The following is a 12,847-nucleotide window of genomic DNA, read 5'->3' as shown; positions in this document are numbered from 1 at the left end:
GGTTGGGCTTGTGTTTACAGCTCGGCTGGATGCTGTTGGCTGCTGATGTTATTGGGAGAGTGCAATGTTGTGCCCACCGCCGTTGGAATAAATAAAACCGTGGGAATAAAGGTAAGCTGTTTCGCACTCGCACACGCACATGCACCGTCAACGTAAAATGTGTCTGTTTCTTCAGTTATGGAATCAAAAACCTGTTTGTTGGCTGTAACTGCCAGTGTTGCTTGGCTAACAGGCGTTAGCTACCCATGCTACACACAGTAATGGCCTGTTTCAAGGCTTCAGCGAGGGCCAGTCTGCGTGTTAATTCCCCAAATTACTGCGAACACCTTTACATAACACTTGGCTTTATAGTGACGGAACAGTTTCTCTAAATGGTTCCTGTTCAGTTCAATATGTCTGTCGGATTTAGAATAGGTGAATGCTGAGTAGCTGTATTTGCTAACGATTGGCAGGTTGGAAGTGCTAACTCGGGCAATAAGTTAACACAAGAGCTTGCTACAATAGGCTAGCCCAACGATATTGAGCAAAGGATATAACGTTTTATTGAATTATCTAACAGCTGTATAGTTGGAAATGCATCGATGTCAGATGAGGCTTGACAGGCTGCATTGACATTAGCAGGATTGCTTGTATCCAGATTAAGTGGTGTTCCGGTGACATGACAACACTAACTCAAATAAACGAAGACTAACAATACTAGAGAAGAGTACTCTACATTGTTAAGCAACACATAATGTCCTTTATGTTGGCATCCATATTTGTCACTGTTAATATTTTGGGTCACATGACAGCTGGATGTCATTCCAATTTGTTTTGTTTTTGACATACAGTGTTTGTAAAGGCTGGCATAGTTTATGATAACTGTATTGGGATTTCCTTTGGCATATTTACGTATTTAATAATTCTGCACAATCAACCAGTCTGTTTTCTATAGTAAGTTCATTTGACATAGAGAGACACATATAATTAGAACATATAATGAAATTGCATTATAAAAGGCTGATAGCTCAATAGCTTGGTAAAGGCTACTAATTGAGTGTTATGTTATTGATTATTATAACAATACAAGATAAAAACCAATCATGATATATACAGCAGGCTTTGATGCTAAAACTTGGTTTAAAGTCAATCACTGTAATACAGATGCTTAAAGGTGGTAATTTAACTTTTTATTTTAATCTTTCTTTAGCTTTATACAGTCTATGTTCTTACTGTAAGTCAAGTACTCTGGCACGTTGACCATTACATTCATGCTATTTCTTTGTAGTTGAAGTTCTGTTGTTGTCACATGACAGGGGAGGGACTGTTTGGAGAAGTCTGTGTTGATGTTTGCAATCTGTGACATGTCTGCTGAATGACCCCATTGAAATGTTTTACCAGGCCCATTAGCAAAACTCTTTGTAATAACACAAATCAATGCTGTTACAATCTAACAGTATATTTATTCGAGTAAAAATATTGGTCATGTTATTAACTCCTTTATATTTCAAGGATATATTTTTTAATCTAACCTCTCTGACCCTGATTATAACATTTCAAAGGGTGTGCCATGCCAGGCGACGTTCTTCCCTACCTAAATCTGTGTTTGCACAGCTTGAGTCAATGATAAGGCCTAGTGAAAGGTATGCCAACACAAAGTCAAATGTTGAGGAAGAATCCATTTGTACTGACTGATATTCCATATTTCTCAACAATCAAGTTACAGCAGCAAACTAGCTGTCAATAATGTGGCAATATTAGGCAAATAGGCCAACTGTCACTTCATTTAACTGTTCCTGTTCCCATTTCTGAAACTCAGGTGTATTACAGTAATGCAGTGGAAACATTCACAAACAAACACAGTCTTTAATCAAACAATCAATACATTGACCAAAAGAGGGAAAATATAAGTGCTTCATCAGATATAAAAAAAATGTCAAAGTCGACGTGAGTATAATATAATTTCCATCACATATGGGCAAAATCCAATATGGAAACATGCAAATCTCTAATATGAGTTATTTTCGTCTGAGGAAAAAAGAGCATACATTGTTATTGATATGATTAAAGTTATTATGGAAAGCAATTCTATAAATCAATTGAAAAGACCCAAGAATGTAGCTTGTCATTTAATTTCAGCATGTCAGCTTCCCCTCTGAAGTCAGCCATAATAAGATAATAAATATATCTTCCTTTTTAAAAGCTAATAGAGTACATCCAATGCCTGAAGCACTGTGTGTCCCCTTGTATCCCTCTGTTTATAGCTCTTTCTGTAATTGAGTTTGTACTGAGTCCTGAATGCTCTGAAGTCCCAACAACGCCCCTCGGATGCACCTGTCATTTGGGGAGCGGCTGGAGATTAAATGGCGGGGGGCTTCATACAACTGTTGTGGATTTGTGTTTCTAAAGAGAGGAGATTAGGGTTGACAGAAGTGTTTACAGACTGATTTTTTTCGAAATAATTATCTGTCAATTTAATACATGTAAAAGTATCTGGTGCTGCGGAGTAGATCAAGTATTTTGGGCCATGTTAAGGGAGTCGTTCTATACATTTCTGTGATTTGTTATGGAGTTGCTTTATTGTTAATTCAATAAAGCATCAGTTATGTGTAGGTCACCCAGTGTGAATGACCTACTTAGACCAAAGTGTTGCATGTAGAATCAACTCAGTGTGTTGTACGGTGAATTGTCTTAAAAAAACACCCTGATAATAATTCAGTTTAGAAAAGTCAATGTTTGCTTTAATGATCTTTAATGACATACCCTGAGACACTTAGTTAATAAAGCCTGTAATTAAAGTGAATACATTTCCTTTTAATTATTCAGACCTCCAGTCATCCACCCTGGAGGGCGACAACTATAATCAGTGTTATGAATCACTGACTGCTTATTCATTATTTTACCAATTCATTTTTTGATTGGTAGGAAATAAATATTAGCTTTGTGTTGGTGTTGAGTTTTTACGATTGAACACATCAGCGATAAATCAGTCCTATCTTAGATCCTTCATGACCCACTGACTGTAGTGAGGCAGTTTATTCATAGATGTGTGTGTATACAGACTAAACACCCACACATGTATTCTCACTCAGGGTTTTCACTTCCTTTCACAATAACATTGCTACTTCTTAGACTCACAGCCTGTCCCTTGATTTGACTTAAAGGTCTATTGTAATATTGAAGAAGTCACAAGTAGGTCAGGGAAAGAATATGTTTAAATTGAGTTATTTGTATATTGGAAAATCATGACTCCCATGGCTGTTGGGCAATTGCTGTTCCTTTTAAAAGAAAATATACTTCTATATATGTTAACCATAACATTTACAGTAGTTGTTTGCCCAAATGACTCAACTACATTCATGTTGAATAGCAATTGTATTACTATGGTCATATCTGGAATTTTTGGTGGTACTTAGCTATCTTAGTTTTAGTTCCCAGAGTGTATAAAACAACTACAATAAATCCACTCTTCCCTTTTTCAACCACATATGTGAACCAGGTATCAGTGACTCTCATTTCAGTTCTGATTTCAAAAGGCCTAACAACTTTAACAACTGTTTGTCTTTGAAACCAACTCACTAAAACACGCAGGTGTCAAGTTTTCCTTAAAAACCTTTTCTCAATGTTTTTTGTTAAGTATAAACCATGAAGATTACTTCCTGGGAAGCCAATTTGGAGTCTGTGCTCTGCTGTAGACCTGGAATTGAGGAGCTTGGTGAAGTCCATAGGGACTTGGCTTGGCAACTGGAAGGTCGCCAGTTCAAGTCCCGGAAAGACCAAGTGCTACCGAGGTGTCCCTGAGCAAGGCACCGTTCCCTACATTGCTCCCCGGGCGCCGTACATAATGGCAGCCCGCTGCTCCTAACACTAGGATGGGTCAAATGCAGATAAACCGTTTTGTTACATAGTACCTGTACTACGTAATGACAATACGTTGAATCTTCTTATTATTATTATTAGATGTTTACACTGTTCAAATAAGATGAAAATGATGGATTGTGTGTGTGTGTGTTTCCTTGATTTATACATTTCATTCAGAGCTCCTCTTCCACTCCTTTTCATTCCCCTCTCTTTTGTACCCTACCTTGTGACTCCCTTTGTGTAAATCAGCCGTTTCTGTCCCTCTTTCTCCTTTTCCCTCCCCCTCTCTCCCTGCTATCTCTGCCTGGCTGAAATCAATGCTGTGAGGCAAGTTGAAAATGGACGGAGCCTGAATGCTCTCTGCCTGTGTCTTCCTCTCCCTTGTGAGGTGCACACAGGGCCCAGCTGGCAGCCCAGAACAGCCTGTTCAGCTGCACAGTGGAGAGGAAAAAAGACACTTTTTCACATGGACTGACATAAGAGATGATTGTAACAGATTCAAATACTTTGCACCTGGTTAAACTGCAACACACTGCTTAGAGAGGTCTCTTTGCTTTTGGGACTAGTTGAAATTGAACTGTCGAGTTAGTGAAACTCAGCACTACAACACCACACAACTTGGTTTGCAATCCAGAAAAAAATACAATTAGATATACTGTAGACCAGAAACAATTAGTCGATGGATCAAATAGTAAATAATAGATGTAATGAATTGGTAATCGAAAACAGACAGAAAGCATTGCCTCAGATCACTGGAATATTGGGAAATATTTTATAGTAAATTATTTTAGGCTCTATATATTGAAACATGTGACCATCCCTGGGCTTTAAATATTTACCTTTAAATATCTCTTACCTGTGAGCAACATGGAAACTGAAAGAAAAAAATTATAATTAAAATAATTAATGTTTTAATTAAAATAATGCTAAAATGTAAAATGGACTGACGTTCAAAGTGTAATGAATGTCTCCTAACTCGTAACGTAATTCACACGACACATATTACTTTCTTTGCCAGAGGTGGTTCGCACTAATGAACCGGCACTGTACAGTAGATGGAGAGGGTCTTGTTGCCATGGTGACACACATACACACAACAGTGTCTTCCAACAGAGGAAACGACTTCTTGCTTCTCCTCTCTTTTCACCTTGGCTCTTACTTGCGCCCTTACATGGGAAATAAAAGTCCAAATTGTCCAGAAAGGGGGATAAGATTTGCAAAGCTATGTGAATGCAAAAATACCACAAGATCCACAAAGCCCATTTAAGACATGAAGAGTAGGTAAAAGAAAGGTTGAAACTGGAGAGAAAATAGAGAGAGACGATTCCTAAACAGTCTTTTGCTATGGTCTTTTATACTCCTGCACAATAGGGACCCCCTACGGCATTTTGTTAGGAAATGCTGTTGCTAATTTTGTAACAATCAATAGCATGATAGGCATGGGATTGTGTGTCGGTCTGGAAATAATCCAAGGCTCTGAAAAGGTGGAAGAGGAACAGAGTGGCTTGGCAGCAGAGGGCTGTTACTGAGGCTCGGGAGGAAGCAGAGTGACAAGGCAACCATTATGAGCCTCTGGGAGTCAGCAGCCAGGCAGACACATGATGTTTGTGTGCGCCTGCGGGCCGCTGCTTATTTCTGCTTATTATACAGCTGCGTGCGTGTGTGTGTGTGTGTGTGTGAGTGTGAACCAGTACTCTCAGCGTCATTACATTGCTCTCCTGTAAAGTGATTGACTCTGGGGTTACACATCTACTCTAGGTTAGGTTTCTGGTGTAACTTTTTTAATTGAGCAAAGTAATTTATGGACAAATACATGTTTTTTTTCTTGCTAATGATATTTGATTAAAAGGCTTTAGGAAATGAACGTATTCTGAACAGATGAACAGATTTTTCAAAGCTTGGTGTTTGTGCAAGGGCAGATGAATTATGAAGTTGAAAAGGGGCCATTAGACCCCCCATTTTGCGACCCTGGCCCTAATAGGGGTTGCTCTTAGGTTTGATCCTATCACCATCTCTAGTTCAATATTTTGTTGACAAGTTTGTTTCCATTAAATATTCAATCATGCAGTTATTTTTGTATATCTATCTGTTGTTTGCTGTGAAACTAACTGAATAGGATTGTGATAATATAAGCATTATCAGGAACATCCTCTGTGACAGAACTGCAAAATGTCCAAAAACACAGATTTTTTGCAAATAGAACTAGACTAATGACTTGGAGGACAAGTGTGCTAAAAATAGGAAGCTGCCTGCTGAGCCAAAAGTAGAGTTAACATCTGGAATGTGTCTTCAAGATTAAAAGCCTGAGAAGATCAGAAAGAGGATGAGGAGTGTTACAAATGTCTCTCTCGCATTGCTTCTGAGTACGATGTGAGTACAGTTTTTATTTTAATGAAGAAATGTGTAGTTTGTGACAGATATAGACTGACAATCCCACCAGGCACTGAGGTGTTGTCAACCAATCACAGTTCATACACACCAACACATTCCTGAGTAGAGGTTTTATCATGGGCTTTGAGGTGATTGGTTAGTGATATAATAAAAGGTTTTATCCTACGAAGAGGATGCCTGTTCTGTACAAGATGTATGTATACGTACAGTAGGCAGGATGGTTAGTTAACATACATGTTAGAACAATGATTATCTGATCAAATTAGGAAGTGAAAAGCAAAGGAAAACTTGCCGTCTTGTGCCCAATCTTTTTTGTAGCAATTATGTTTAAAGAAATGGATGCTATAGTTATTTTTTCATTAGTTTCTAATCATACTAGATTAAATTAAATTAAATAAGCACATATGGCTCAGACTTTCTGATCTTTGAATTTCCCATAAGCGTGAGTGAGTTACCTGTCATTCAATATATTACTTCCTTATTACTTTTCTTTGATAATGTATTCAGTGTCAAACACCAAATACACAACAACTACACCATTGTTTCCTTGGTCTTGGCCAAGTTAACCAAATCACAAGGTTGACACCGGCCTTATATATATGACTTATAATTGTCCGGTTGAGTGGTGTTGCATTAGAATCTAGATATGTATTGTCAAACAGAGGTGTCAGGCCAAAGGTCACTCATCCTATGTTGTGACTGTCTCCAAACTCAAACACCAGTGAACACCCAGGACTTCTGGATGTCTGCCAGTCGCTCATTTCCTCCATTTGCTTTGAGAAGATAAAGAAAACAAGCCGTTAGCTGTCAGTGTATGTTGCTCACTTTGTGTCTGGTAACCTCATAACAACACCCATATCAGTTGTAAAACATTCTAGTCCCACAGAGATGGCTTTTTATTGAGGTGTATTATGGATCCGTATAACAATGTTATCATAAGTAACACACATTATTAACTGCTTTGACCTTTCTGCTGTAGATGTTTTTTCCTATTCATTTGTCCATTGTTGGGCCTGCTTTCAATAGGAAGGGGCGAGGATTCGTCAGGAGAGCAGAGAGGAGGAATAAGGAGTGCAAGGGCAGCGTGTATTTGAGAGGGAGTGAGAAAATACAAGATTGCACCGGGATAGATAAGGAGGGCAAGAAGAAGGAAATAAAGAGAGAACGGGGGAGATATAAGGGAGAATAAAAGGGAGGATAGAGGGGAAGGCCAGAAATAGACTGTAACGGACCGTCTCCACAGCAGCGTTAAAAAAATCTTGGAGGTGGGCGTATCTGAGGCTTGGGGATTTTTTTGCGATCAACCAATCACATGAATCTCCCGCCCGCGACATACGAAGCCAAAAAGCCCGAAGTAAACTGGATATAAACTCCCCAAAACAGGCGAAAACATACCACTGTCTCTGCCACCTCCCTCCATGCCTGGCTCCTCCGGTTTATATCCCGGTAGGTCTGGTCATAAAGCACCGGGTGATTGATTCGCTACCGCTAATTTCTCCTCCATTTTTTGGAATATGAGGAAATGACCTGCGGTATGTCTCTCCCAGCATACACGCCGTTTGATTGGCTAGAACTTGAACTGCCAGATTTGCGTACACGGGATACGCTGCCCGGATTGATTGGCTGCCGCTTCCACCTCAGCTTCAAAAGTTGAACATTGTTCAACTTTGAATCTTGAAAATCCTGAGAATCTCCGCTCGCCTGCCCACAATGCATTTCGGCGAAAAGTGAGGGAAAGTGACGTCACCCCATTCAAAGTGAATGGGCAGAAGCGTTTCAAGATTTTTTAACGCTGCTGTGGAGACGGCCCGTTATGGTCTGTTGTTGAACCTCTGCCAGAACCTTCTGTTGCACCTTTCTTCCTGTGTTACACTCAACTGGCACCTTCCTTTTTCAGGATTTACCTCATGCCATGACTGTAACAATACAGCTGTACCTCATATAACTTGTTAAACTAATTTGTACATTATTTTAACCTCCTATAATCATCTGAAACTCACCAGTAGAGACTAAAAAACGTTTTGGGAATTTGCCAATACAGGTCAAAGGTGAATAATCAGTTCTCCTTTATTCCTTTTTCTTGCCTTCCTATATCAGTTTTAAAAAAAAATCCTTTCATCCTGTCATCAGCTGTGCAGATAAAGATAGCATTTTGGAAAACAATACTTATTTCAGATGAGCGGATGATGGGCCGTGTTTCTCCCAGGATTTACTGTAGGTTATTTGTGGTTGTGGCATGAGGCCGGGAAAACAGACAGTGCATTTATCACACTAAGTGCATTATTCCTTTGTGTTTGGTAATATACGGATGGTTCACATATCTTATTAAGCGGTGGGGGACCACAATTGAATTTTAATCAGGGCAATATTGACATGGAATAATTTGAAGGTTGTGGAAGGCTGGTTTGATCCCTATTCCTCCCTTTCATATGCATATGTTTATTTTTTCAAAATGACATCACCATAGCTTCGCATTGCATCAAGCTATTTTGCAAATACCTCTTCTTTATTCTTCCGAGAGTAACATTTGCATCACGTGAGCCACAGATTTCCCTCTGATCTTTCCTGTTTTACTCTATGACGACAGGGCTAGCTTCTAAGTGGTTTACAGCTGCTTCAATAGATGCCTTTCATGGATTTCATCTCATCATGACTGTTTTCTGCTTCTTTTCTTTCTTTTTGTTTTCCTTTTCCCAGGTGATTTTGCTCATCATCTCCCACCGCTTTCTCCTCCCGTCTTCCATTCATGAGCAGCGTGGCTGAGTTTAACAGCGGCAGCCATGGATGACAAGGGCTCGGTGGGGAAGATTAGCGTGTCCTCGGACTCAGTGTCCACCCTCAACAGTGAGGACTTTGTCCTTGTGTCCCGGCTGGGGGACGAGACACCCTCCTCCACTAATAATGGTAGTGATGACGAAAAGACAGGACTGAAGGTAAGGATGGTTGGGTGTAGGTATGGACGGAAGTACGAAGGAGAGAAGGGAGACGTCACAGCTGGTCAGAGTAAAAACGCTGGACATACAATTTAATTAAATGTACTTTGATGACAATCTCAAGGGCATTAAGCATTTCCTAAGCTGCTTCTTATTCTGATTTCATGGTAACAACTGATTATAGTCAAAACCAGGTCTTGACTTCATAGGAAAAATGACTAAGACTGTAAAGCAGGGGTGTCAAACTCAAGGCCCGTGGGCCAAATCCGGCCCCCATTTTATGCGGCCCGCAAGAGCTTGCAAAGAATATAATACGTTTATTATACGGTTACATGCCGCTTTACAGAAGCAGGTTGCCCATAAACTACATGTCCCACAATGCATCTCGTTTTGTGACATGCACACTGAAGAGACTTGCAATTAGGGCTATGCGATTATGGCAAAAATCATAATCACGATTATTTTGGTCAATAATTGATATCACGATTATTAAATACGATTATTCATTGACTTTGAAAACATCAATTTATTGAACTTTAAAACAAATACAAATAATAATTTGAACAGTATCTTATAACTGTTGATTACCCTGAACGTATAATTCAACTGAAAAACTTTAAATAAATAATATCAAAATAATAAATACCAATAAACAAGATCAACAAATATTTTGGAGCGCACTTCCAAAAGCTACTAATCATATATAAATACAAATAAATTAGACCAAAATAAATGAGATCAAATATGTTGCAGTGCACTGTCACAACCTAGCAAAGCAAAATAATTGTTTTATTCGATTATGTTGTTTTCGTAATTGTGGCAGGCCAAAATCGTAATTGCGATTAAAATACGATTAATTGCACAGCCCTACAGTACTTGCAATTACTTGCCCTAGACTTCTGCTTTCAGACGTAGTTCATTATGTAGTTATTACCCTATCCGATAATAATCCAATGCAGAGGCAATAATGTAATATAATACATTATTTTATATATATTATATATTTATATATGTATATTTATATAGTCTTAAAGTTACAACCGGCCCTTTGAGTGCAACCATAATGCTGATGTGGCCCGCGTTGAAATTTAGTTTGACACCCCTGCTGTAAAGCAATATGTTCAAAGTACTACTAGTTGTCAAAACTGATTAGGAGTGACCCACAGTATGATTAACCGAAACCTCTCCATATTAGTTTCCTCTTTAACTAATGTCATCTGTATGACTTCTGTAGGTCGGGGGTGGGGGGTTTGCAGTCCGTACATATTCCATTGTTAACATGTTCATCACAACTCTTGTCCATCTTTTTAAAGTCTCACACTCTAACCATAAGGCTAACCATTCTTTGTTTTGCTTTCTACCCATTCTTCTCACTCTACCTTCTTCTCATAGTTCGATCTTAGATGTGTGTGTGTGTGTGTGTGTGTGTTTTACATGTGGTTTTTATTAGCTTGTTATAGTCAGAAAGCTCTTTACAAATCTCCAGAAATTGAGAGCATTTGTCACAGGCTTTGATTTGAGTGAAGAACTTTCTTGTCTTTCAAACCTGTCAAAGTTCAGATAAAAACATGTTTAAGGGTTCTTCCCCTGTAAATGGTCTGTTTAATGAAATGTTGTTGGGTGGTGGTAGAGAAAGGTGCCTTCTTTGCAAATCAAACAACTAAAGAAAACAATTTTTAGCTTGAGCTGAAAATGAAGAACAAATTAGATGATTCTTTTACCAGTTTTTCATTCAGTGTCAGCAAAGTAGCATATTTATCTTTTGTCAGCTGTTTCTGTTATGTGCTATGGTACCGCAGTATGTGTGACATACAGTATGCCCTCTGAAATTCACTTCAGCGCTTCAGTTAGTGCTCACTCTGCAGATATTAGTTTACAACAGTGTGGCGATGCAGCAGCGAGTGCTTTGAACTCATTGTCAGGGAAAATAATGTTTTGTAACCAGGGTGTGTCTCTCTTTCTGAGGCAAGAAATGTAGCTACAAGCCAACATCCCTAAAGGGTTTCTAGTTACTCTCCTCTCCTCTCCTCTCCTCTCCTCTCCTCTCCTCTCCTCTCCTCTCCTCTCCTTTTCTCCACACTTGTTTTTATAGCATTGTGTTGTTGTGTTCATACTGTGTCTATGAATTGATATATTTACTGTACTGTGCCTGGTTGTAGTTAAGGAGGGAATTGTCGTCGTTATGTGGTAAAGTTACCAGAAGATGGCGCCAGCCAGCGGAGCATAAATGTTGCTTATTCAGTTGATAGGAAGCTTTCACATTTTTCCTGTCTCTTTTTTTGCTGTGCTTCAAGGTGATTTTGCATATTGATGAGACAAATAGAAAATAGTCTGTTAACAGATCACAAGTATTCTGAGGTATATTGAGGTATCACTTTTTGTACAGCCTAGTGGGGTTTCCCCCCACTTCCCCCTGTTCTCAACATGCAGTGGTGAAATCACTCCATTCTCTCACACGCAGTCATCCAGATATCATGTATTGGTTCTCGCCAACACACTCTTGTGCACATTTCCCTCCCAGTCTTCCCATCCAGTCAGAGAGGAGTCAGTGTGTCTAAACTTGTTGTTTGTTATGCAGGTGATTTCTGAGGAAGGGGTCAGCTTTAAGGTCAGTCTCTTCTCTCGCTATCTTTCCTTCCCTCCTCTTCTCTCTGTGACTCTCTCTTGCTCGTGTCTATCTTATTCCCTCTCTTTCTGTGATGTGATTCTGTCTGTGATTATTTGTGTATTTTGAGTGATGGCCCTAGCAAGCTTTTTCAGGGTCTCGGTGATGGTAGCTTTAGACTTTATCACATATAGGACTGTAGTGTTATCTGATATTTCCTAGACTTTAAGCACAACCTATGAATCCCAAGGCAATGACAAGGTTTTGTTAGACGTGTGAACCTACATTTGATGCTGCTTTATCAGTTTTTGATAATGATAATCGTTTGTTTTATTACATGGTGCTAGGACTATTAATATAGACACGGCAGTACTCATCTCATCCCTCGATAATTGCTTGAGTCTAACAGCATTGGATATATAACCATAAACCCCAGAGGCACAGATTTATGGCTGTCTTCACAAAGTATAGTTGGAACATTTGACTTTAATATTCAACCGTGCAATAATGACATATACCACAAAGGCTGGTAAATTAGATAATTACATAATCAATGTCTGCAGCTGCAGTCTGCTCTCCATTTCTTACCCAATACCATCAGGCAGGGAGATGGGGCCTTGCCTCCTTCTGTGGCACCTCATGGTTTGTCCCACCTTTAGCTTGCTCTCTGATTTCTGTTTGTTAACTTTGGCATAAGCTCAGACAATAAGTGTTGGCATGGCTCATCTGATGTCAGGTTTTTCACAAGTCAAACTACAACTCACTACTAATCACTAATATTTGACTAATTGTAAAGAATACCACCAATACAAAACAAGACATCTTTCCCCCTTGAACACACCGCAATAACTTGAAATGAATAACAAAATCAGCATAGCTACTGCACAATTATACAAACTGTTTAAGAAAATAATAAATACAATTTGATATAGGCAGAAGGATTATCTTAAATTCAAAATGATATGATGATTACCTTGATTTTCGTTTTTAAACAACATTGATGTGATGGTGTTTGATTGTTGTGTTTCTTTAAAAAAAAAAAGCTGCTTTTTATGCTATCTTCCTTTGCCTTGTGCCT

General features: G+C 39.0%; 1 protein-coding gene across 4 annotated transcripts in view; it reads left to right on the top strand.

Annotated features, from left to right (window-relative positions):
• Nucleotides 1-12,847, top strand: part of LOC117476393 (rab GTPase-activating protein 1) — a 66,937-nt gene continuing 54,090 nt past the window's right edge. For 2 of the 4 annotated variants that reach the window (XM_034122891.1, XM_034122889.1), the window contains exons 1-3: nucleotides 21-111; nucleotides 8,929-9,164; nucleotides 11,743-11,772. In XM_034122891.1, coding sequence (XP_033978782.1) covers nucleotides 9,012-9,164; nucleotides 11,743-11,772 — 183 coding nt within the window. In that variant the 5' untranslated portion in view covers nucleotides 21-111; nucleotides 8,929-9,011. Of the gene's footprint in view, nucleotides 112-8,928; nucleotides 9,165-11,742; nucleotides 11,773-12,847 lie in introns of all 4 variants that reach the window. The other 2 variants (XM_034122892.1, XM_034122890.1) reach the window with 2 other exon arrangements.

This window comes from Trematomus bernacchii, unplaced genomic scaffold (assembly GCF_902827165.1).
Source record: "Trematomus bernacchii unplaced genomic scaffold, fTreBer1.1, whole genome shotgun sequence".
Classification (NCBI taxonomy): domain Eukaryota; kingdom Metazoa; phylum Chordata; class Actinopteri; order Perciformes; family Nototheniidae; genus Trematomus; species Trematomus bernacchii.
The sequence above is the reverse complement of the archived record's forward strand: the minus strand, read 5'-3'. Positions and strand labels throughout refer to the sequence as shown.